General features: G+C 35.3%; 3 protein-coding genes across 3 annotated transcripts; 1 reads left to right on the top strand and 2 right to left on the bottom strand.

The window, feature by feature from the left end:
* Positions 1-7,426: 7,426 nt before the first annotated feature.
* On the bottom strand, positions 7,427-9,246 carry LOC108344893 (uncharacterized oxidoreductase At4g09670). Its single transcript, XM_017583427.2, has 2 exons — positions 8,671-9,246; positions 7,427-8,224 (listed from the first exon to the last, which is right to left on the bottom strand). The coding sequence occupies exons 1-2, from the start codon at positions 9,133-9,135 to the stop codon at positions 7,604-7,606; spliced, it is 1,086 nt and encodes a 361-aa protein (XP_017438916.1). The 5' UTR covers positions 9,136-9,246; the 3' UTR covers positions 7,427-7,603.
* A 1,894-nt stretch (positions 9,247-11,140) lies between these two features.
* Positions 11,141-12,023, top strand: LOC108344400 (protein MAIN-LIKE 1-like). The gene is made up of 2 exons (XM_017582845.2): positions 11,141-11,527; positions 11,601-12,023. Exons 1-2 carry the CDS (start codon positions 11,141-11,143, stop codon positions 12,021-12,023), a joined length of 810 nt encoding a protein of 269 aa, XP_017438334.2.
* Positions 12,024-13,497: 1,474 nt separating this feature from the next.
* On the bottom strand, positions 13,498-23,703 carry LOC128193735 (uncharacterized). Its single transcript, XM_052867820.1, has 8 exons — positions 23,514-23,703; positions 16,768-16,848; positions 15,713-16,128; positions 14,975-15,258; positions 14,650-14,897; positions 13,947-14,515; positions 13,766-13,837; positions 13,498-13,572 (listed from the first exon to the last, which is right to left on the bottom strand). The coding sequence occupies exons 1-8, from the start codon at positions 23,701-23,703 to the stop codon at positions 13,498-13,500; spliced, it is 1,935 nt and encodes a 644-aa protein (XP_052723780.1).
* Positions 23,704-24,699: the final 996 nt, after the last annotated feature.

The following is a 24,699-nucleotide window of genomic DNA, read 5'->3' as shown; positions in this document are numbered from 1 at the left end:
TATCGTAGTCGCACCACGATTGAGGCCTTACTTTTAGGGTCATCAAGTAGTAGTGAGAACTGATCATCCGATTGCTAAGATCTTGTGCAAACCGGATTTAGTGGGGAGGATAGTAGGTTGGCCAATGGAGTTGTCTGAGTTTGAATCGTGCGGATTTGTGCAGGGGCAACATTTAGCTTATTTTGCAGTTGAATTACCTTTACAAGGAGAGGAGCCTTTGCGGCATTTGGCTACTATAACAGTCGCACAGGTCCAAAATTTTTTGGACGCTCGTATGTCGGTTTGGTTTGAAAACCTAAAGAATGGAGCTTATCGGTTGGACAACCCGACTGGCAAAACCATCCCCAACACTTGGACTGCATCGCACCTCAAGTTCCCGTAACTCTCACCTTAACATGACCTAGGGAACGATCTAAGTGAACTCTTAAGTACACGCATAAATGCTAAGTTAAAAAATCGAGAACACGATCGGGAAACAAACATTTAAAAAGCAGGAAGAATAAGCAAGTGAAAGGAAAAACTTGTGTATTTATCAAAAATAGTTCAATACAAAAGATACAGACTCATGAACGAGCCCTAATACAAGGTAAAGATTGAACTGCACTAAGCATTAGCCCCATCGATTTCTACAATAACTTCAATGACTAGAGGGGGCTGAGTAGCTTCAACGGTCGGAGCTAGGGTCTCGGGGACAGGTATGGGAACAAGCTCCCCATTAACTATCATCTTCATAACATTGAAGCGAGAATCATCAAGTGGAACATGGTAGAGTAGGTTACACTGGGAGAAAGCCTTCTCGAAATCGAGGACGTGCTCGTTGATAACCTCTTCGCCTAGGAACTTATTCTCATCTTCCAATTTTTGCACATTGTCGCGCAGAGAATCCCACTTGCTCAGAAGATTGTCCCTCTCAGCTATCAGCTCCTTGCCTTTTTCAGTAAAGCGCAGCAGGTCAAGCTTCAAGTCGTCATTGGAGCGCTGCAGTTTAGGATGGAAGGAGCGAGACTCGACAAGAAGAGTGTTGGCTTTGTTCTTGTCATCCTCCGGCATCTTCTCAACCTCGGCCAACCGAAGGGTCAGATCCTTGTTCGACTTCATTGCTTTATCATACTTTTCTTGAAGCGCTTGAATCTCGATCGAGGTTGTTGCCTTCTTTTCAACGGCATAGGCCACGCACATGGTTGACCGAGCGGCCAGATCGAAGGCCATGTTCGAAGCCTCCTCCTCAGTCATCCCCTTCACAAAGCCCTTTTCTTCAATGAAAAGGTCAAAGTCGATGTGCTTGGCCACCCATAGGCTAGGGTCGACCGGCCCGGAAAGAGGAGCACTGTTAGGGAGGGCCCTTCTGCTGCGTTTGGAGGAAACCGAAAGCTCCCGAGCAGCCTTTCTTTTATTCTTTTTCTTCTTCTGAGTTAGATCAGAAAAGATGTGAATGGCCTCAACCACTTTCTTGATAGCAACAATGGTCGGCCGAGTCAAAGCGGTGGTTTGGGCCTCAAGATTGGGCGGTGGAGGTTGAGTTGGTGGCACTTGGGCCGACTAAGTTTGCACAGTCGATTAGTAGCAGTCGCACAGGAAGAGCCCTTACCAGACTTTTTCAGCTCTGTCTGCTTGCTGGCCATTATGCGAGCAAAGGTGCTGCTAGCTCCTTTGTCCATCTTGGTCAGATAATCTGCAGAGCAAAAACAAATTTAGATAAGTTACAAACGACTGTTCGGAAAAAAGTAGTGAAGTATCTTACTGAAAACCAGAGAGTAAAGACTTTTATTGCCCAGAAATCCTATCAGCCTACGAGAGGAGGACTTTAGGGGCAACTGACTGAGTTGGCGGATCAGGTCTAACTCATTAGGCGTCATTCTAGATTTAGGCCAAGAGACAACTTTCTTTGGACGATCAGTCCAGTAGAAGGGGAATTTGGGTTGGCCGTTCGGGAAATAAAAGCTTGGACGACCAGCCTCCAGAATGACCACCTTGACAAAGTTTCCTTTAAAATCCTTGTAGGAGGTGTTTAACAGCATAAAAATTTGTCTCTCCGGTATGGAATTAAGGGAAACCTAAGGCTTGTTTGGGTGTGGCATCACGCGGAAGAAGTAGAGGAAGGTGCCAAGAGTGGAACGAAGGGCAAGAGCCGTGTAGACAGCTGAGAATGCCCGCATGAAGGCCCAACCGTTCAGGTGCAATTGGGTAGGAGCCACATTGAGCTCTCGTAAAACGCCCATCTGGAACTCAGAGAATGGGATAAGGACTTTTAGGTCCTTGAACAAGGTGGAGTAGGCATAAAAGAAGTCTAAGGCATATCCCTCCCAACCGTGGCATGCCCGCTCCGTCATCCGGCAAACGGCTATTTTAAAATAGTCAGCATCCTTAGCCACCTTCACTAAGCCAAGTCCTCTGTTAAGCTCTTTGAGAGGAGGGCCAGAGTGGAAAGAGGAAGTGATTTGCTTTCCCTCGTGGGGAGCCAAATCATAATCGGCGACGATGGGCCATTTTTTGGGTCTTCCGTCCCAAGCACCGGTGAAGTCCACGTTGATACCCACTTCTTCGACGTCGTTGTTTTCCAGAACGCGTGAGGAATCCTCATTGCCCGATGGCCCGGCTGGGTCGTCAGCGGGGGAATTTCTTTCGTCGAGGGCACCCAAGGTGGCAGAGGAAGATGTAGCAACTCTGTTGTTAGCATACCCCTCGCCTTTTCCTCCGGCGGAGTCAGAAGAAACAGGTTGAGAAGACATGTTTACCTGAAAAACTGAGTTTGAAGCTCTTGAAAGAGGAAAGGGTAGGAAAACCGTGCGGTTGATGGAGAGCTCGAGGGTAAAAGTGAAAAAATAGGGTGACCCAACCACTATTTATAGATGGTAAAGGCAGTTCGCCAAACTCATCTAGGGTGTTCAAAGGGAAAAGATCTTACGGTTCAAGCATCGTGACGTTTTCACCTTTTCCCGCCCATTTTTTCAATCGTGACACTTTGACTTCCGCTCTTCCCACCATTTTGCAGATACTAAAGGGATGTGACGACTGATGAGCTCACAACCCAAAAACCCTAAACCGAACGGTCAAGACTTCAAAACCCTACGCAAAATCCAAGATGTTGTTAGGGCTTGGGGGGCCTATGTTACTATGGGCTTATAACTTACCGATCGGGTAAGGTGGCAAGATAGATGGAAAGGACCGAGCGGTTGACATGCCAGGAAAGCATATCATGACCGCTTAGTCCCAACAACCGTTGAGCATAGTTAAGGCGCAATTAATGTCACAACGGCTACTGTTAAGCAGTTAAGGTTTTCATTAATGATTATTAAGAGGTAAATTAATTGGTCAAATTCTTTTAAACTCCATAAATAAGGGTTTAATTTCAAGGTAAACTTTACTTTTACTTACGATTGAATTACAAAATACCTACAGAGAAAAATTATAATTTGAGCGTCGGAGTGTATTTTGCACGTCACATCTCTACACTAATCGGTTATCTGGAACAAGAAGCAAGGACGACGTTCGACAGGAACTCTTCAGGTGGCTATGCTCGTCCCATTTCAACAGAAACACATACCATAAAAATATGTCTTCCTTCTTTCACTTAAAATGTATCAAACAATTATACATTTAATTTTTTTCAATTGCATTTTCTTTTATTTTTTTTATTTTTGTGTAAGAACCTAGAAATGGAGTATTAGAGTAGATAGGTGTTTTAAAATATTGAGATCGACTATTTTATTTTAAAATAGTAAATAAGTCGATATTATAGATAAAAACTTCATACAGTTGTCTCATTACTTAAAAAACACTTCATATCTATAGAACTTGTTCTCTAAACTCTCTCTACCTTCTCTCTACACTTTCTTTCCCTTTGATCATCTATTTGACGATCAGGAAGTTCCTATGTGATCATCGTTGAGTTGTCTTCATTATTCACCAATCAATTTCTGCAATAGAGCAAGTAAGTTTATACCCTTTTTTCTCGGTCTATCTTGGTCTTTAGTCATATGTATCAAATCTGTCCTAAATGTATAAAGTGTGTTTCTTCTTCTATTCTTGGTTAATTATGGGTCCTAAGATTTCATCCCAACTATCATTCTGTCAATTGTAGGCGTTTACCTAAAATTCTTCGTGGTGGGAGTGTCAATCGAGTAATTGTTGGACTGTCCTAGTTTTCCCTAAGGTAAGGGAAGCTAATTTGCTTTTCATAATTGTAGTAAGATGTTTGTAGTCTGTCATTTGGTGTGCATTTTATTATATGATTGTTAGTGGTGTGAAATTTGGAAAAATATGAGCAATTGCCCTTTATTATGTGTTTTTGAATAATTGTGAATGTATGATTGTAGTATAACTAATAATATGATGAAATGGAGATGTTGTTGATATAAAACTGTGTTATTATTGATATTTGGAAGAATTGAGGATTTGATATATAAATTGGAGATTTAAAGTGATGGGTGTTAGCATGTCAAAATTTGGATTAGTGAATTTAAAGAGAATTATGCAATTTGGTAAAGGTCTTTGGGTATATTATTTTTGGTTTAAGTCCTAAAATAGTTATAGTATGAAGTTGAAATTGAGAAGTAACACTGAGTGCATTTTATACCATTTTAGAGTGAAATTGGGGGTTTTGAGAGTGGATTTTAGAAGGAATGATGATTTAATAGCAATAGCAGTTTGGGGACTGTTTTTGAGCTATTTTAGACTTGTTGGAACTTTTAAAACCGTAAAATCTAATCTATATTGTAGTAGAGGTCTTGTGAGGGGGTATTTACATGGTTTTTTGTCAAAAAGAAGGGTTTTAGGTAGTGAATTTCTAAGGGAGTAATTCTAGGTGGAATTGGTGAATATAGAGTCCATTATTAAGTCAATCAAAACTGGTTTATGCAGATTTTGTAGTGTAATGGTTGTTAGAAGAATTGGAAATGAGTTTGGGTAGCTTAGAGAGGTTGTTTTGGTTTGGAATGGTTAATTTGAGCTAGAAGAAAGTTGGGAGGAAAGTGTCCAAGGTCAAAGAAAAAAGGGATTGGATTTGTCACGGCATTGAGCGCCAGCCTCGGGCCAGCTCTCGGGTAATAGGACGCTAAGCATCACCCTAGGTACCAATTCTCTGTCTCGCTAGTGCTGGGCGCCAGTTTGTGGCGTTGAGCGTCAGTTAGCAGGGTTATTTTTTTTATTGTTGTTGTTTTGGGTATTTTGGGGCACCAGTATGGGTTATTTTCCTTTCTTTCATTATTGTTGCATGGTTCCTTATGCTTGGATGAAATGTATAATGAAGATATCAAAGTGTTGTGAACTATTGTGAATGAAAATTCTAAGGAGGAATCTCTTATTGATGGTTTTATGGGAGACTAGTATAAATTGTAAGAAGTCGAAATGATGGTTATCCTGACCCTCTAATGATTATCCATGCTCAATTAGAGAGTGATGAGTCATGTAGTGAGAGGAGCGGGAGGTTCTGGCTTGAGGCCTTTTTTCATGGTTGCAAAGGCGTTTTAAGAACTAACCTTGTGTGACAACTTTAAGTGAGTCAGTTGTTTCACCACACAGGTGAAGAACTATTCATGGCTCGACATTTATACTAGATAATAAAGGGTTTGGCCAAGTTTGAGTCGGTATGTGTGAAGAGAAATAATGTTATAATTATAATGTGTTTGAAATTGTATATTGTATTTACTTAAATATGAATGATCGTTTTACAATTAGTTTACCCTTCTTGTATGTTCTTGGTTGTTTGTTTTGTGTATTTTTTTTATGATGATCATCCGGTAGGTATTAGTAGAGCACGATGATGTATTTGTTGAGCAAGCATTAAGCGGAAAGGCTTCTGTTGTGTAGTGATATTAGTATTGTATTTTCATAGTGTTGTAGTCTTCTTGATGGTGTTTGATACATCATTATTGTACATAGTTTTAGTATTAGTACATGTTATATATAAAGTTAGATTTATGGTTCTTTTGGATGATTGTAAAAATAACTTTATATTGTTAACTGATCTATTTTATTGACTATACAATGTTTCTGTTATGGTTCAATATTGTATTTGGAATGTTACATTTTGTGTACCTGGATGACTGTAAGGGTCATATCACATGGTAAACCATACAATCATCACTTAACCATTAGCATGAAATTATTATTATAAGCTTAAAACAAAATACAATTATCATTCGTGATTAAACTTTATTAATTAAAAATCTATTTCAAAAATTTTAAATACAAATTTAAATAAAAAAATAATTACATTTATTACATATTAACTAACATAATTGTTAAATGATTATTGATTTTTGTATCAAAATACCTTCTATATATAATATCTAACTAGACTGAATGGACATTCTAGACAAGCAACATCAAAGACTAAATCACGAATGTTAAAAGATACATAATATAATAAAACAAATATACAAAATATAGTAAAACAAATAATATCATCCCAATAACCGAAACACTTTGTGTTTTGGTTTGAGCTTGGAGAGATTGATAAACATAGCAAGGATTGGTCAGAGCGTGCAGAAGATGAATCAAGCATTGTTTGGAAGCTCGGTCCGTTCATCCAAAATATGTCAAAAAAAAATGTCTGCAAAAGATACTTTGAAAGCAATAACTTTATATAATAATATTATAATAAAAATAATTAATCAAAATTAATTTTCTGATCTCTTTCCAAATATATTTATAAATACTATCACGTCAATAACTTTACATAATAATATTACAATAAAATAATTAATCAAAATTAATTACTTAACTTCCTCATATATACATTTATAAATATTATAATAAACTTATCATAAATCTGATTATTAATAAATAATTTTTATTACTTTTATTAATTCTTAATCAATTATTATTATTTACATTAAATTAATAATTATTATTATTTAAATTAATTATTGACTGTTCCGAACTAATCAATTAGTTATTAAATAGTCAATCAATTTGGCTTTTAAAAATAATTTGATTAATATAATAAATTTGAAAAGAAAAGTATAAAACGACCAAATTAATTTTATCATTATAAATTAATTTTAATTAAATATCATACTAAAATTTTTTTATTATCATTATTTTATCAAATTTATTTTTGTTATTACAATATTTTTTAATTGTATTATTATTAGGTTAATGAGAGACCCAACCAATTTCATGTCTTTATTTTGAATGTTCTATGAATCAATAAATTCTTTTTGTCAATTCATGTCATTGATGTAAGATCAAAATTTTCTTTTATAAATTTATTATTATTATTAATTTTAATTTTACTAAATTTTTATTATTTAATAGTTTTCATCTTTAATAGTTTTCTTATTATTTTATAATTTATTAATGTTATTATTTTTTATTATCATAATTATTATTTTATAAATTAAATTTTATTATTTTATATTATATTATATATTTAATCATATTACATTGCATAACCAAATATAATAATATTAGTGATAACTACTTTCAGTGATAAAAAATAATTAATCATTATAATTAATCTTTCTTCCCCAGCATTATCAAACACAACACTAAAACTGACTAAGTGTACATACCAGGTCAACAATGAACTGCTCAAAAAAGATAAACAGATATTGTTTCTGTGATGCACAGCTGGAACACTGACCTCGGTTCATACACATCACTCCTGAAGCTGAACAGGCTCAAAACCCCTATCAATTGAGGCCTTCACAGCATCAACTACCAGTTGAGTTTTTCTACTAATTGTTGGCCACTTCTTCTCAGGTTTTGCGTTCTTGAATTTGATATCTGCCACCAAATGGGCAAACTCATTCACCATAAGAGCCTCCTGAGGTATGTCAGTTTTTATTACATGCGGTTTTGGCTGATTAATCCACTTTGTAACACCTTCATCAAAACCTGATTCTGTAGCTGCCAAAAATGATGCTTCCTTCTCTTCATAAGGGATAACGAAGTCATGAACATGTAATGCTCCTTTTGTCCCGAGAGCAGTTATATCCATTGTCATGTTAGCTAAGAAGGAACAATAGAAGGTTGCTACTTTTCCATCTTCCCAGTACAGAGTGGCCCCACATGCCAATAGCACCCCAGATTGGTTATGCACAGGGCTGCGCAAGGCGATTACGGTTTTTGGTAGTTCATAGTCGGCAACCCACAGTATTGCCCTAAGACAGTACCAACCTTCATCACCAAGAGCACCAAGAGCATCAAGATCTGGCTTCACACGAATGTCATTCTCAAGGAAATCCGGACTACCAGTAAATGTAAAATTGCTGCTAATCTGGGAAAGTAAAAACCAAACAATGTGTGTCAATGCAGTACATGAATATCTAAGGAATGTCTTTTACTTAGATTGTCATTGGTCACATTATTAAGAGTTCCTTATTTACTTAGAGGTCTGAGATTAAAATCACTGAAAAAATCTATAGATGAAAAAACAAACCTCTAGAAATGGATGTTCAACCATGTAAAACAATTGATAGAGAACCCGAATACTGAAGCATATCAAGTTTAGATGAAAAGGTAAAACAGAAAAGGTTTTAAATATGCAACCAAATCTTACCCTTGTTAAGGCGTAAGAGATGTCTAATTAGATAATAATATTTTAATTTTAGAGTTGATTCAGCCTAAGAATTATCATGTAATTGGTGTTTGAGAGGTGCTTAATGAGAAAAGCTGAAAAATTAGGCCGATAAAAAGTAAAATTGAAGTTAAACAGGTTCATACCGATTTGAGCTGGCCAAAACGGTTTACATCGGAGAGAAACTCCTTCATCTTCGAGGTGCGGGGATGGTGCATCCACATGGTACCGTCCATGAGCTGCACCCCATTGGATTCGCACGCCGCGATGATCTCATCGAACTCAGTAACATTAAGAGCAACTGGCTTCTCAAGCATCACGTGCTTCTTCTTGCTGGCGGCGAGCACGGCCCAGCGCAAGTGCAGACTGGTGGGGAGCGGCACGTAGACGGCGTCGACCTCGGGGTCGTCGAGGACGGCCTCGTAGGAGCCGTACACCTTGGCGCCGGCGGGGAAGCCGTTGGCGGCGGCGAAGGCGTGGGCCTTGTCGAAAGAGCGGCTCCCGACGGCTTGAAGGACGGCATTTGGCGCCAGCGCGACCGCGCGGGAGACTTTACGCGCAATTTCCGCGCAGCCGATGAAGCCGAAACGGATTTTGGTGGTTTCCGCCATTTGGAGATTTGAAGTAGGGAGAGAAGAGGGTTTTGGAGGGAGGAGGTGGTGTGTGTGAGTGTAGGAACTTGTGGGTGGATAAGGGTTGATTGCAACTTAACAAATTAAACAGTTCCAGAATAATCCTAGCTAGAAAAATCATGGATATACATCAAAATAAAAGATAAAAGTAATATATATAAATTATAGGATAAAATATGGTTTTAGTTTTTTTAAATTAGATAAAATTTTTAGATTTATTACTTTTTTTCAAAATTCGACATCATTTCATTTAGTCTTTAAAATTTAAAATTTAAAATTAAATAAATATAGTTATTTTAATTTAATTATATGAAAAATCTTTTTCATGTTAAATTATATTTTAAGATATTTTTAAATTATTTATACTATTTGACAAGTTTCAATTAATATAAATTTAAAATATAAAAAATTGTGTAATTAATATAATAAATTATATTTATTTGGGTTAAATATGTTTTTAGTCCCTAAACTATTGGCCGTTTCTGGTTTTCGTCCCTCTTTCAAAGTAAGGTACGATTTGGTCCTCAATCTTTAAACGTTCGTTTTAGTCCTCAAAATTTTGTTTTTAGTCCTCGTTTTAGTCCTCAAAACGTTCGTTTTTTCGACTAAAACGAACGTTTTTTAAAGATTGAGGACCAAATCGTACCTTACTTTGAAAGAGGGACGAAAACCAGAAACGGCCAATAGTTTAGGGACTAAAAACATATTTAACCCTATTTATTTTTAAAATATAAAAATCAAAATTATTAAATTATTATAAGAATAAATTTTAATTTTACATCCAAATTTATTAAAAATATATTCAACTAAATTATATAATTGATAAAAAAATAAGTAAAATATTTAATCGATATAAATAAAATAAAAATTTAGTATATAAGGTTAAAAGATAAAAAATCAGACATTTGTGATGTGAGTGATTCTGTCTGCACCTCACAGCCTTCGTCCTGCACCTCCAAAATACATTTTAATTCCAAGTATACCCTTGTCACAGTCAAGGAGAATAAATCCAAAATATTCTACACCCCCTTTTCAAAATATTCTACCGCATCTCAAACTCAAACTCAAACTCTACACCTCCTTTCAAAATCACTCCTCCCTCTTTTTGTCTCCCTCCTCCTCTGCCATTCTTCTCTCCCCCGTATCCTCTACCACCGCTCTCTCTCTTATGCCAACGTTCGTCCGTCCAGGTTAGTACCCTTCGTGCATCTGCTTTGTTTCCTGTCATACATGCATGTGCTTGGTTGGGGTATTCAGTTTGTTCGTCGCCGCACGTTGCTTAAACGCACACTGCTTAAACGTCGTTCGTCACAGACTTCCGCAGTTAGAAGTGCGGTGGAGAGAAACCGCATTTCGATCTGCGGAAAGCGGCCAGACTAACCGCACATGGAAGTGTGTTAGTTGTTGCCGGATTTCAAATTGCGTTAGGTTTTTGAAAGGTTTTTTAATTAGCTTAGTATATTTATTTTATTAGGTTTTATTTTTATTTCAAATTGCGTTAGTATATTTATTTTATTAGGTTTTATTTTTATTTCAAATTGCGTTAGTATATTTATTTTATTAGGTTTTATTTTTATTAGCTTAGTATAATAAATTTAATTTTTTATGTTAGTATTTAAATAAAATGTTTTCTTTTAATATATTTTGAATTATTTTATTTGTTTGTTAAATTTTGTTGAATTTTTTATTTCTGAACATATTATTATTTTCGTAATATATTATTTATTATGTATTTAATTTTATTTAAGTTTTTTTATTTTTTATGAAATTGAAATAATTATTAAATTGTTTATTGAATTAAATAATAATTATTATTCGTAAATTTTGTTAAATATTATTTTGGATTTATTTGTAATTATTATATATGTAATTTTTTTGGAATTTTATATTCTTTGATTACTTATTATTTGTTTGAATATTTTTGATTACATAATTAATTACTTTTTTGTATATAATATGTTAATAATATAATTGGTTAATAGATATGGTTAAAACTAGAGATGCATATCATGGTGAGGCTTCATCCTTTCGTGGTGAGCCATCATCTTCATCACGTGATGAAAGAAGACGACCTATGACATCTGCTCATAGAAGACGAGTAGAAGAATATCACGTGGACGTTATTGATGAACATGATTATGAGGAGCAAGAAGAGTTATTACAACATGGACATGGTCAGGATGATTACGTTGAAGAGGAGGATATTCAGCAGCAGCATGACTGTAGTCAAGAAGAACATGAAGCTGAAGGTGAAGATGAAGATGAAGATGAAGATGAAGCTGAAGATGGTGGATTCCCAGGAGGTCCACATGACACCTCCTTACTTACTCACTATACCCAGCATGTTGCATTTGCCATATGGAAAGGCCGGGTTAGTCATCAACCTAAATTTTAATTGTTTAATAAATGTTACATTTTTTTTATATAATTATGTTTTTATTTAGGATCGAAGGAGGATAAAGGTTGTCACCCATGGCAAAAAGTTGAAGCATTTTGGAATGTATCATGAAGCCATTGAGCCTTATATCTCCATGTCGGGGTTGGGTTGTTTAGTGAACCTCTCATACGAGTATGCCGATCATGGATTGATCGTTGCCCTTTCGGAGAGGTGGCACGTAGAGACTAATACTTTCCACCTACCGATAGGTGAGATGAGTGTCACATTAGATGACGTTATGAATTTGCTCCACCTACCCATCATGGGACAATTTTGTGAGGTTGAGGAGTTAGAGTATGATGAGGCTCGATCTCATATCATAGAGCTGCTTGGCGTGGACCACGCTAAAGCTTCAGCTGAGATGAAACAGTCACGTGGTCCAAAAGTTAGGCTCAGCTGGCTACGCGAGGTCTACCAGGAGTGCATCTAGCAGGAGCGTTGGGAGTGTGCTGCTTGGGCATACTTGTTGCATCTGCTTGGATGCACAATTTTTACGAATAAGAGTGCGACTCTAATTCGAGTATCGTATCTCCTTCTCTTGTGAGACTTGAATGCTTGTTCGAGATATGCTTGGGGAGCAGCAACACTTGCACATACATATGAGCAGCTAGGAGATGCTAGCTTCAGTGAGGTCAGACAGATAGCTGGATATTCCAAGGTACATTACCATCTTCTAAGTTTATTTTAATATTGTTTGACAATGAATCCCACAATTGAAGTAATGTTTTTTGTAGAGTTGAATACATGAGCACTTTCCTACAATGGGAAGGAGGCAAGTGTTTGAGAGGTACACAGAACTTGATCCACGTGCTTCACGATACATACCCCCGAGGGTGGGTTGGAGTTTGACAGAGGGCCGAACATTTTTGGATGCCCTCACTTATGATGTAGTTATCTGGAATCCATACGTTTCGCACAAACGTACATGCCCATTCATTGCCATAATTATGTACTCGGGTTGGATCCGATTAGGCGACATGATTCATCGACATCTACCTGAAAGCGTGTTGCGTCAATTTGGTTTTCAGCAGATCATACCACGGTCACCCGATAGTCTTCCGATGCCAGACATTCCTAGAATTGATCTAAATTGGTTGCGGTATGTAGAACATGCCATTACTAGTGTCATTGAAGCTCATGAGCCACATGCGTGTGTTGATGGATACATAACGTGGTTTAGGCAGGTGTCACACCCGTACATCACTCCAGGCAACGACGATGAACGACCTAGTCTTGCACCGCGCATGAGGCGAGACATTCCAGATGACAGGCTGGTGCCTCCAGTTTGTCGTAGACGGTCGGCTGAATTAGGATTGTTGGTATGTATTGAAACTAACTGATTTTGATTTTTTTTTCATCAATTTTTGTTCTTGTTTACTTAAATAATTTTTTTTGGTTATCTTAATTTCAGGGGGGTATGAGGCGTGTGATCAGGATGTTGCAGGGCATGTTAACCTGTCGAGATGTCACAGAGGGCACTGTAGCTTATCAGTGTACTACCGAGACACTACAGGTAGCTCGTAGGTCTGTTGAGGAGTATGAGTCTAGTACTAGAAGAGGTGGTCGTCATGTGTGTGGACGTGTATCATTTTCTTGAAAGAACATTGTTATATATGATTGTCTTTTTAATGGTTATTTATGTAACGATTATTTATACTTTAAGTGTTTAAAATATTGCATAATTTTGTATGGTTTTAATAGTTTGACTAATTATAATATATTTAACAAGTTGTATGAATCGCCATGTGCTAATGAAATTATATAACGAAAAGTATTTAATGAATGCAAAAAAAGGCTACATAACAAACTTAATTTTAGTCTTCTCTAAGATCTACATAAGTCGTATTAATTTTCATTAAATTCATAAATGATTGCATCCTGTGTGTATAAAATGTAGACCATGCTCACGCTTGTGGGTAATAATGGTTTGACGAAATTATGTCCACCATGGGTAAGGGACAAACCTCTTGTAATTGAACCTGAAAAATTAATATTAGTAAGTAAATCATAACATCCAATGGGTAATGCTTCACTTGTGATACGGAGGTTTACCTGTACAAAATGACATCCATTAACAAATCCAATGCATAACATCCGATGTTGTGTGACATCTGTAGGCGGTGAAGTTCGTAGTGGAAATATGGTAAAACTCTAAACATATGAAAAACATACTAAGATGACATTGTATCGATTTGCAATTGCATAACCAATGTCAGGTATGGTCATCCACTTCTTAGCATTAACCTGTAATACATGTAGGTCAATAAGAAATACTTATGAAAAGAAATACAAAATTATAAATATATTACATGTTTATAAGGTAAATAAGAAATACCTATGATCGATCATGGACAATCAATGATTGTCGTAGTTCTTCCAATCGATCGTAGCTTCCTACTAATTGTGCGTATTCATCACGCCACTGAGTTAATTCTTGGTAGAGGTCATGTCGGATAACGGGCCATGCCTCTTCACCTAGGCCCAACATAGCAGCAATACATCGATAACCACAATGACCATCAACAACAACATCAACAACATCTACAATGTATGGATGACAAATCGAATGAAATTGATTTAACATAGGTATTGTCCTTCGCGTTTCTTCTTTGGCCTTCGATTTCACTTTTGTTTTTCGTGATGAAGACTCTGTCATCGAATGGAAAGTGTCAACGTGCTCAAAATATGATGGGTCACGTTTCGTAGACCTCTCATGCCGTGCAACTTTAGACTTCTGTGCACCCTTTGTTTTCACTTTATGCGAAGGAGCAACCATAGATGTCATCTCTAGGCAAGCAATTTCGATCATCTTTTTCTTTATGTTGACCTTTTCACCGATGTCAACCTTGTTGAATCTTTCTTGTACCAATTCAACTTCACGGTCAATGCTAAACTCTAGAAGCGATTCATAAGAAACAATACCTGAAATGCTTAAACGGGTCCAACATGAATTTCACCAAGTGGAATTATTCCAGGTTGATATCGTGCTAATACACAAGCACATGGTAGGCCGTATGTTGAGCTCAAAATGCATCCACAACGACCACTGTCCATACCTATTTTATTGACTCGCTCAATTTCATCAGCAATAAGTCCTAGAGCGTATCGTGAAACACGCCCAACAAGTCTTCTATATATTAAACCTTTGTAAGCATCACTCATTACGTTCAGACTTTTTTCAAAGGACGCCTTGATCTTGTTATGTTGTAGGACTATGACGTTATGCATAGCATCCCAACACGAGCATAGGTCTCCCATACTAGATCCCAATAATCTCTTCAGGTTCCAGTGCGTAGACTCAACCCTGTCACATATCACATTAATACATTACACACAAATGTGAAATACATAAGTACAAAAGCCGATGAAAATAAAAATTACCTGTTTGTTGTAGTGTTGCCTAGATGCATAACTTTGTTCATCCACGCCTTGACAAAGTATGTCTTGTACGGAATTATCCAAGTGCGGTTGACATAATCAAAAAATAGAGGCCATGCAGAAGAGGCATACTCAAGACGATGAACATAAGCACTAAACATGGACTGGTCGTCACAATCCATGACATTCTGCCACACTTCCATCAACACATCCACTGACTCAACCTTATCCACTAACATCTTGCATTTTGCTCTAACATTTTTCGCAATGTGGAATGTACATAGCATCTGATAAGTCTCCGGAAAGACATTATTAATTGCATTTATCAAAGCAAGGTCTCTGTTAGTGATAATAACGCGTGGACCGCCCTCTGATGTCAATAATAATCCTTTGGTGTTCACTTGAAAGTAATGCAAAGGCGGCTGTGAATGTCAAACCAGTTGATGTGACTCCCACAATCTCGAGCAACGGAAGTCGATATTTGTTCGTCTTGTATGTCGTATCCATTAAGAAAACAATATTAAAAGAATTGACTAAGTGCACTGAATCGGGATGTGTCCAAAACAAGTCACTTACCATGTCAGAATCGTCCAAACATCTACTTCTCTGGATGTATTTGTCTCTATCTAACAACATCATCAACTGCTACATTTCAGTTCTAGACCCTCTCAAAGATCGTTTGTACGTGTACCTCGCATTATATATTTGCTTTATCGTGGTCACAAGAATTGACGGCTTTACTTGACTATTAGTCATGTCCACAAGAATTGATTGTTCAGTAGCATTTAACCTACCCGCGAAAGGATGACCGACCAAAGTCTCTGCTAATTCATGGTTGTGATAGCCACACATAACCTTTAACACCCAACCATCTCCTTTAGGTTTACCCCTCAACCTAAACGAACACTCACATTTTCTTGTGCCGGAGAAACTAGGTTGAACATCTGGCTTATACTTCCTATACTTCCCGCTTCTTTCAAAGCCTAACAAAATAAATGTCTTTCTACCAGCTTCACCAGTTGCTGTGTCAGATCTTATAATGACGACAACAAATCCAAGATCAAATGCAATCTTTCGAACCCATTCAATTAAATTGACGCGTGTTGGGAATATTTGATCAGTGGAAAATTGATCTGTGTAATCACCCTCACCCACTTCTTTTAAAGAATAAGAAAACTCCGATATAAAATCAGAATTTATTTCAGATTATGCCCCGAACTAGATACAGTATCTTTCTCTCGTAAGTGGACCTTAAGTTGCTGAATAAGGCAAGATAATAATATTGAGTTATTGGATAAGCCAACAGAATAATATTGAGTCAACATAATAATATTGAGTTGTTGGATAAGGCAAGAGAATAATATTGAGTCTAGTGGGATCTTAACTTTCATATTCATCTTTTCAACATAAAAATCAACTAACCTAAATATTATTAAAGAGGTTTTTCCATATCATTCTTTGACTAATAGTACACTGCCTAATGACTAACCATAATCCATGAACAAGAAATTTAAAATAAAAAATCATAACATAAAACAAAAAATTTAAAATAAAAAATAATACCATAATACAAAAAAACATGAAAGAAAAAAAAATTATGAAATAAAGAAAAAAAGCATGCACGAATATAATAAAAAAAACATGAAAGAAAAAAAAAGCATGAAATAAAGAAAAAAAAAGCATGGAATATAACAAACGCACTTCAAAGTGCAGCTAAAAAATATGAAACGCACTTCAAAGTGCGGCAACTAGTTTCCGCAGTTCGAAGTGCGGTTAGGAGATTTCGTGAAACGTACCTCTCTTCTTCCTCTCGCCGAACAATGTCACAACAGCAGCACCACCACCATATCTCCCAGCACACCCAGCACTATCAAGCACTACCAGGGAGGGAATGATAACCAACTCAGTACACTAAAAGGAGTGAAAAAATAACAAACAATGCTTGCTATACTACAGTGAAAACGAAGAAGACGGCTGCAGCTTAAAGTTTATACCCAAAAAAAATTTTAGTTGTTGGCAGTTACGAAAATGGTTGGTGGTTAAGAAACATTAAGTCATTAATTAAGTTTTGACTTTTTATTAAATGAAGAGTAAAAAGGTAAAATTGGGGGTGGAGGATGAAGGGAGTGAGGTGTAGGAAGAATGACTCTTGTGATGTTTGTATCAAAGTTAAAGTACTACACGACTTTCTAATTTCAGGATGCCTTCTCTCTCTTAATTATTTGTCACTATTAGTAAAACTGTCACTGTTAATTCAAAAGTTAATAATGACACACATTGTTGCTTAAAATCTTGATGCAATAAACAACATAAGCTCTTCAAAATAAAATGTTTTAACTTGTTAACACTATCAAAGCAATTTAATGTACAACTTCTTGAAAGTTCACTAAAATTTAAGAATAAATGAATAAGACATAACATAAAAGCTAACATTTTTGTACATTCAATCATTAACCCAAATAAAACAAATAATTCAACAGTATTAGAGTGTTCAATGTGCATTATGAACATGTGTCAAAACAAAAAGTTATACCGTCAAACTAATAAAAATTAATCACGCATCATATTGTCGAAAGAAAAAAGTTATTTTACAATCTTTTTCACAATATTTTTACAATCGTTTATGTAGTAATTTATAATTATGCGTTTTAAATATACGTACCAAACACGTAATTTATTATAAAAAAATTGTTAAAGTATCATAACTTTCGTCGAAATTCACCTGATTTCAACATTCAATATTTTACACTTCTTATAATGTTATTCAAATCAAAACACATTTAAAATAAAACAAGAAGATTACAGTAAACTAATAAAGTTTTTGCACCAATGACAATTTTTACAAAACCAATAAATGTTTGTTTGATAAGAAATATTTGAGGCTTTGAACAATATTTAAGAATCTGTTACTATTTTCTTAATTTTCTTATATGCCATGTTTCTAGTAAAATTCAAATAAACTAAGGAAACTTGAGAATACGTGTTAAAAAAAAAACAAAAGAAATTATCAACACAACTTTCATGCAACAATAACCAAACTTTCAATGGTCGAGTGTAAATTAACCAAAAATATAATGTATGGTGCTTCTAAAAATATAATAAATTAGAATTCTTAACCCATAAATTATTTTTATTTTATAAGTTCCGTAACTTTATTCCTACCCTAAGTACCGAATAAATGCTATCACTTTTGCAATTCAAAAGAGATTTGTGTCAAAAGTTCGATGGAATACTATGTATGGTACCTCTAAAAATATAATAACTTAATATATCTTTCAATCTTCAGTTTTTGTAAATTTAAAAATAATTATTCGGACTCAATAAATATTGATTTTGTTTCTATATATTTTAATTCACAATGAAAAATCAAAACTTTATATACATTTTTTGAAATAGATTTGTTAAGAGTTTGTATTTCTTTAGTTCTAAAGTTTTAATATTTTTGTATTTTAATGAAATTTTACATTTTTTTTATAATTGACCATATTTAGTGTATAAAATAATGCGAGACTATAATTAACATATTTAAAAAACATATGATAAGCAAATATAATATGAACTATGTCAATATTAGATTTTTATATGAATTTTTTTTAAAATAAATTTTAGTATACATAAATTATTTTTAAGTAATTAAATATTGAAGATAAGTTGATATATATACATATGACTTTTAAATATATAAATGTAGTATGAATTACACAATTATATTAAAAGAGTTGGTATAAAATATTTAATTACCTTAACAAGGTGTGTTTATAAAACTTATTATCCATTTTAGCATCTAATAAATTGTTTATTGCAAAAGATTGTTTTAGAGTATTTTATTAACTTTATTCGTTTTTTACTCTAGAGTTGGCATTTTTTTAATTGCTATTAGAGCTAACTTTTTAAAATTTGTTTCTTCCAAAAACGAGTCTGATAAATATATAAAATTGCAATTTAACGAAGGTCACACATTAAGTAAGTTGTCTTTGTTTAAAGGAAAAAGATTGCATTCTAGAATTAACAAATAATAATCTTCTTATAGTCTTGTCATATCGACGTGATGAATGTGGTGGATAGTAGTAGCTATATTTTAATACACTGCCCAATTTATGAACAAATGAGAAAAGACAAAGATTATAACGCATATCCAACACTCATAATGCGTTATATGTGTATTGTTAGAACTTAAACTCTAAGAACTCGATTTCTGAGATGTTATAAATTATTAAAACTTGGTAAATTCAAAATTTATTATAGTATGGAAATGTACTTAAAAAAATATTATTTCAAATAATAAAATAAGGAAGGAAATACTAAAATTATATTATCTTAACTTATAAAACAAAATAACTTCAAATGAAATCCAAAGTCATTCTCCATTCTCTCTCGAGTCAATCATGCATAAGTATCAGTAACATTATCTGCTCACACGTATATATAATACATAACACGATCATTGTCGATAATTTTATTTACAAATACACAAACATAAACATGTATAGGGTAAACTACTGATAAAACAACCATAACAATAAGATACATACATATTGATTATATCAATTATAATCAAACACACAACAAGATATATATCTTCTGATTATACCAACCATAATCAAACACACAACAAGATACATATCTTCTGATTATATCAACCATAATCCAACACCTCATACATAGTAATAATAACAATAGGATTCTTAACCCTCTAACATAAACAATTAAATCATACTTAATTACTCGATCCTCGATCCCCAATTCTTGAACTTCGATCATTGATCATTGATCTCTAACCATTGATGTCATCACTAATATCTCGCACATGGACTCTTAGTCTATCCACTCATTCGCACCCATGTTAACTACTTACTATAACCATTATAGTAACACCCACTATCGACATAACATAACTTGGAGCATCTCAAGTACCATGATCATCATAATAGACACCACCATATTGACTATCTCAGTCACGAACAACACCATGAGCATCATCGTAGCATAATACCATAATGAAAAGAGTTCATCTCACTCTTGTACCCTACCTTATCGACTGTAGCCGCTCCTACAGCCCACCTATAGCCTCCCCTACGGGACATCTATAGCCTCCCCTACATATCATCTCCTTCCAATGTACACATGACAAAAGGAAGCACCTATCCGCAAATAGAACAAGATTTACGAGCTACAACAAGTAGCTTTATCCCCCATTCTTATGCTTATCAATCACATATTCAGGTATATCCCAACACTCACTCATGTTCCACCCTCAATCACAAGTCAAACTGACCATAAACATAACTAGCAACCTCAATCTCTTATTATCATCATGTTTCCACAACTCCTCATGCTTGGTTAACATTCGTTCTTCATCAAATTTACCATTTTTCATAAAAATGCACTATGATAATCGATTATCACTTAAGATAATTGATTATCTCAGTGAAATTTATTAGAAAACATCACATAGGAAGGGATAATCGATTATCATCCCAGATAATCGATTATTCTCGAACACTACAAGAAAATAGCCAATTACTCATAGATTATTACATACGGATTGAGATTCGTATGTAATGAACATGTTACATACAGATATTACATACAAATATTGGAAATTTAGTTACATACAAAAAAATCCGTATATAATGAAATAAATCTTTATTTACAGATTCTTTTGTATGTAACATCCATATATAATGACGACTCCTTTGAGCGGAAACTTTTCCAAAGATAAATGTGTATGTAAAATCACATGTAAGTGAATAAAACCTTATATACTGATATTACATACTGATTTTAAAAAAATTAATTATTAAAAATTAAAAATAATTTTTCTCCTAACTTAACGCTCTCTCGAAATCACATTTTCCCCCCTCTCTCAAAAATACTCACATTTTTTCCTCTTCTTAGACTTTCGTTCCCTCTCGTCCTTCGTCCTTCTCGCGAACTCATCTCACTCTCTCACTGAATCACTTCGTCATCTTCCTCCTTCAGTCTCGCTCTCTCAGGTCACTTCTTCATCTTCTTCATTCAGTCTCGTGTTGCACTCGCACTCCCTCCCTCTCGCTCAGCCACACAAAAGATCTTATGGGGTCCTCAAGCGTAAACCTTTCTTCTAGGGTTCCTGGGCCAAACCATGGAAGGGAGAGTGCAAAAGAAGAAGAGACAGATCGGAGAGTGGCTCGTTGATAATGTCAAGACCAAAACCCTATTCGAGCTCTAGACAAGGTAAAATCTCTGACCTTCCTCATTCTCCCTCACTCTCGCAACTACCCTCCCTGCTTCCTGACTCTCGCTCACTGGCGCAACGGCTTCCCGTCACTTTCACTCGCAGTTGCCTCTCTTCCCCCTCACTCGTAACTGCCTCCCCTCACTCTCGCTCACTCTCACTCTACAACTACAATATGCTTTCAATTTTCTTTTTCCTTCCAGTGCCCTAACCTGCCATGGGTGTTGGATTGGAGCTCCATGGTTTCAGTTTTGTTCTTCCTTATAGTTCCCTAACCTGCAATGGGTGATCGAAGCTTCAGGTTTCAGTTTTCTTCCTCATTACAGTGCCATGTACACTGATTTTCTACGAAACCTTCGACATTTGTCAACCATTATGCTAGGGAAATTTGAATTAACGATTAAGATGCTACAAGCGTGTTTTATTTTATTGAGATCTACTAATATTAATTTCTTTTTGGTTGTAGAGCAAGATTGTAGTGCTTCTGGTAAAGGTGCGTGAGCCATGTCCAATGATTAAAAAAGTAGGTATGTAGGAAGAGTAACACTTTTGTTTGTAGCCATGTCCAACTCTTATTCTCACAAGCGGACCAAAGAGGAAAAAGAAAGAAGAAAAAGAAGCAGGTTCATTACGTATGCCTAGTCTTGGGTTTTATTAAGCTCCGTCATTTATAGCAAATTATCCTTTTGTTATTGATTTCATTAAATTTATTTTATTTTATGTCAACTTTTGCTTCTCCAAATCAACTCACAACCTGCTTCATCTGCTCATAATATTAGTAGTTAACTTGATTATTTATGCCCATGGCTGGTGACGTAGTGCCAATTCATTTCTACATGCATGTGTTTCAATGATTGCATATTTGTTGAATGCCGCATTTTCAATTTACACACATGTACATTATTGCAGTATTGATAATTTTTTCTTAATTTTAAATAAAAGGCAAGGAAATATTGAAATTCTTTTAAAACTCTATAATGATTCTTTGGGCTTTTGCACCAAACTAGGCATATTTGCCTAGAATATTATGTAAATGGACAATTTTTGACCAAATATGAAGTTGTGGGGCCAAAATGACTTCAAATGAAGAAGTCGTGTCCTCCTGCACGACTTCACACTGTTCATTTGACCAGTGGTGAAGTCGTGCACCCCAAAAACGACTTCTAGGTCCTGTAATCGATTAAAAGATCCTGTAATCGATTACGACACTTCTGTAATCAATTACCAATGTTTTAAGTGTGCAAGAACCACCATGGTAAGCGATTACAAGCTTGTTGTAATCGATTACCAGTGTGTTGTGGTTGGTTTATGAAAAATTCTATTGTGTTGTAAAGCATTATTTGAAGTTAATTATGTGTAATGATTTGAATATTTGTAAGTACACATTGTTGTTGATGACATTGTGATGTATTATTATGTATAGGAAGAGTAATTAATTTAATGTAAATAGAACAAAGAAAGTAAAATCATAATACAAAATCATAAATGAAATTTATAGTCTTTTATTGAATTCAAAATGCATTACAAAAGGAAGAAGCTTAAATTAAAAAAAAAAGGACAGTACACATTGAAAGGTATCTAGGAAGATGATCCACCATGTGGACCAAAATGACGACGTAGATAGTCAATGTCGTGCTCCACATGCTCAACTCGAGTATCAATAGTATTAAAGCGGTCACCCATATCAGCTCTAATTGTTCAAATCTTGCATTCATGCTTTAATTCAGTTTATTGAAGCTGTCCCAACAAATGTTCGGAGATCATTGATCCCCCTCATGACGTCATCAAATAAAGTAGTTTGTTGTTGAACAAGTGGTGGTGGTGGTTGTAGTTGAGGAGGTGCTTGATTTTGATGTTGAGGTGGAGGAGGAGAATTTCTGTGAATCCATCTGTTGTCAGCATTTCTGGTCAATCCAAATGACTGTATCACTCATCCTAATATTGTGGTATGCCTATTAGGTGGGACAGATATTTCATCCTCCAATTGAATTTGAAAATGTTCTAGGATCCGGGTGACCAAAACTGGATATGGTAAAGGAGCACCTGGCCTCAAAGCCTTCTTCATCCTATGTCGGATGACATGGGTCCAGTTTATCTGCTTTTCCGTCATTATTATTCACATTAACAGAATATCTTCCTTGGTTGCCTATGCAAAGTTAGAAACACGTGGAAACAAAACACGACATATAACATAATGTAATATTCTAGCCTCAGCTGTCATATTGCCGGCTAGAACTCTACTCGTAGGAGGATTGTGTGGCAAAAAAATCAATTGTCTTGCTACGTCGATATTGTATTGATCGGCCCAATCCTCAAATAATTTACCTTTAAAGTTCAACCCAACAGAGGGGAGGTTGGCTATGGAAGCAAAAATGTTGGGTTTGATAATCATTTTGACATTGTTGACCTCAGTTTTCATTGTTCCATTATCAGAAAATTTGAGGTTACTATAAAAGACACGTACCAAATTAGGATAATAAGGCGCAACATCGTAGACAAAATCATCCAATCCCATATTTTTCAGCATGCCAAAAAATTCAAAACTGTGATCTTTGAAATATTGGTCATTTAGGTGTTTTGGGTCAATGATTTGACGGTCATTAAAAAGTGAGAAATACCTTTCAGCTAGTGCAGGAGTGGAAAATTGAAGATTTTGGTGTGGGTGAGGGCGAGCTTTCAGGGGGTGAAGGTTGACGGCGGCGACATCCCGCAGTTGTAGAAGATGAGCCCCTAACTCTTTGCCTCTTTGAAGATTCCGCCATTTGAGATTTCAATCGGTGCAAATTGAAGATAATTGAAAGGAGAGTGGAAAAATGTTGTTTAGAAGTGAAACTAGTGGAAGAGGAAGTGATTTTTGAGGTTGGAGAGCTGCTGAAGCCGTGGGAAGGCACTGTAGATCGAGTGGGAATGGGTGTGTGTTCGTGAGGAGAGAGAAAAAGTTGAATTTATAGGGTAGGGTTTGGCTGGTAATCGATTACAGGGTTTCTGTAATTGATTACCAGAATATGGTAATCAATTACAGAAACCCTGTAATCGATTACCAGCCACTTTGGTAATGGATTACAACAAAACCTGTAATCGTTTACAGGATGTATCTGGTAATCGATTACAGTATAAACTATAATCGATTACCAGTGTCTTTTGGTTGAAAATTTGATTTATTTGTTGCTTTAGTTTTAATTCAATGCATTATATATTAAAATTGATTTATATATATATATATATATATATATATATATATATATATTTGTTTTTACATGATGTGCAATAAGAAATGAAAACGATAAAAGTTGTTTATGACATAAGTATTTGTGATTAATTAAGAAAAAATAGACAAAGTACATATTTATAAATAAATTGAATTGGAATCTATCTATGTCCTCTAGTACCACATGTTGGTCTTTGTCGTTGTCGTTGGCCTCGCCTTTGTTGTTGTTGTGGTGCGGGACTCTGCGTGTTGGTCTTCATCACTGGGATGACTTTTAATGGACTGTTGAAGGTATTGGAAATC

The sequence above is a fragment of the Vigna angularis genome, chromosome 8 (assembly GCF_016808095.1).
Source record: "Vigna angularis cultivar LongXiaoDou No.4 chromosome 8, ASM1680809v1, whole genome shotgun sequence".
Classification (NCBI taxonomy): domain Eukaryota; kingdom Viridiplantae; phylum Streptophyta; class Magnoliopsida; order Fabales; family Fabaceae; genus Vigna; species Vigna angularis.
The sequence above is the reverse complement of the archived record's forward strand: the minus strand, read 5'-3'. Positions and strand labels throughout refer to the sequence as shown.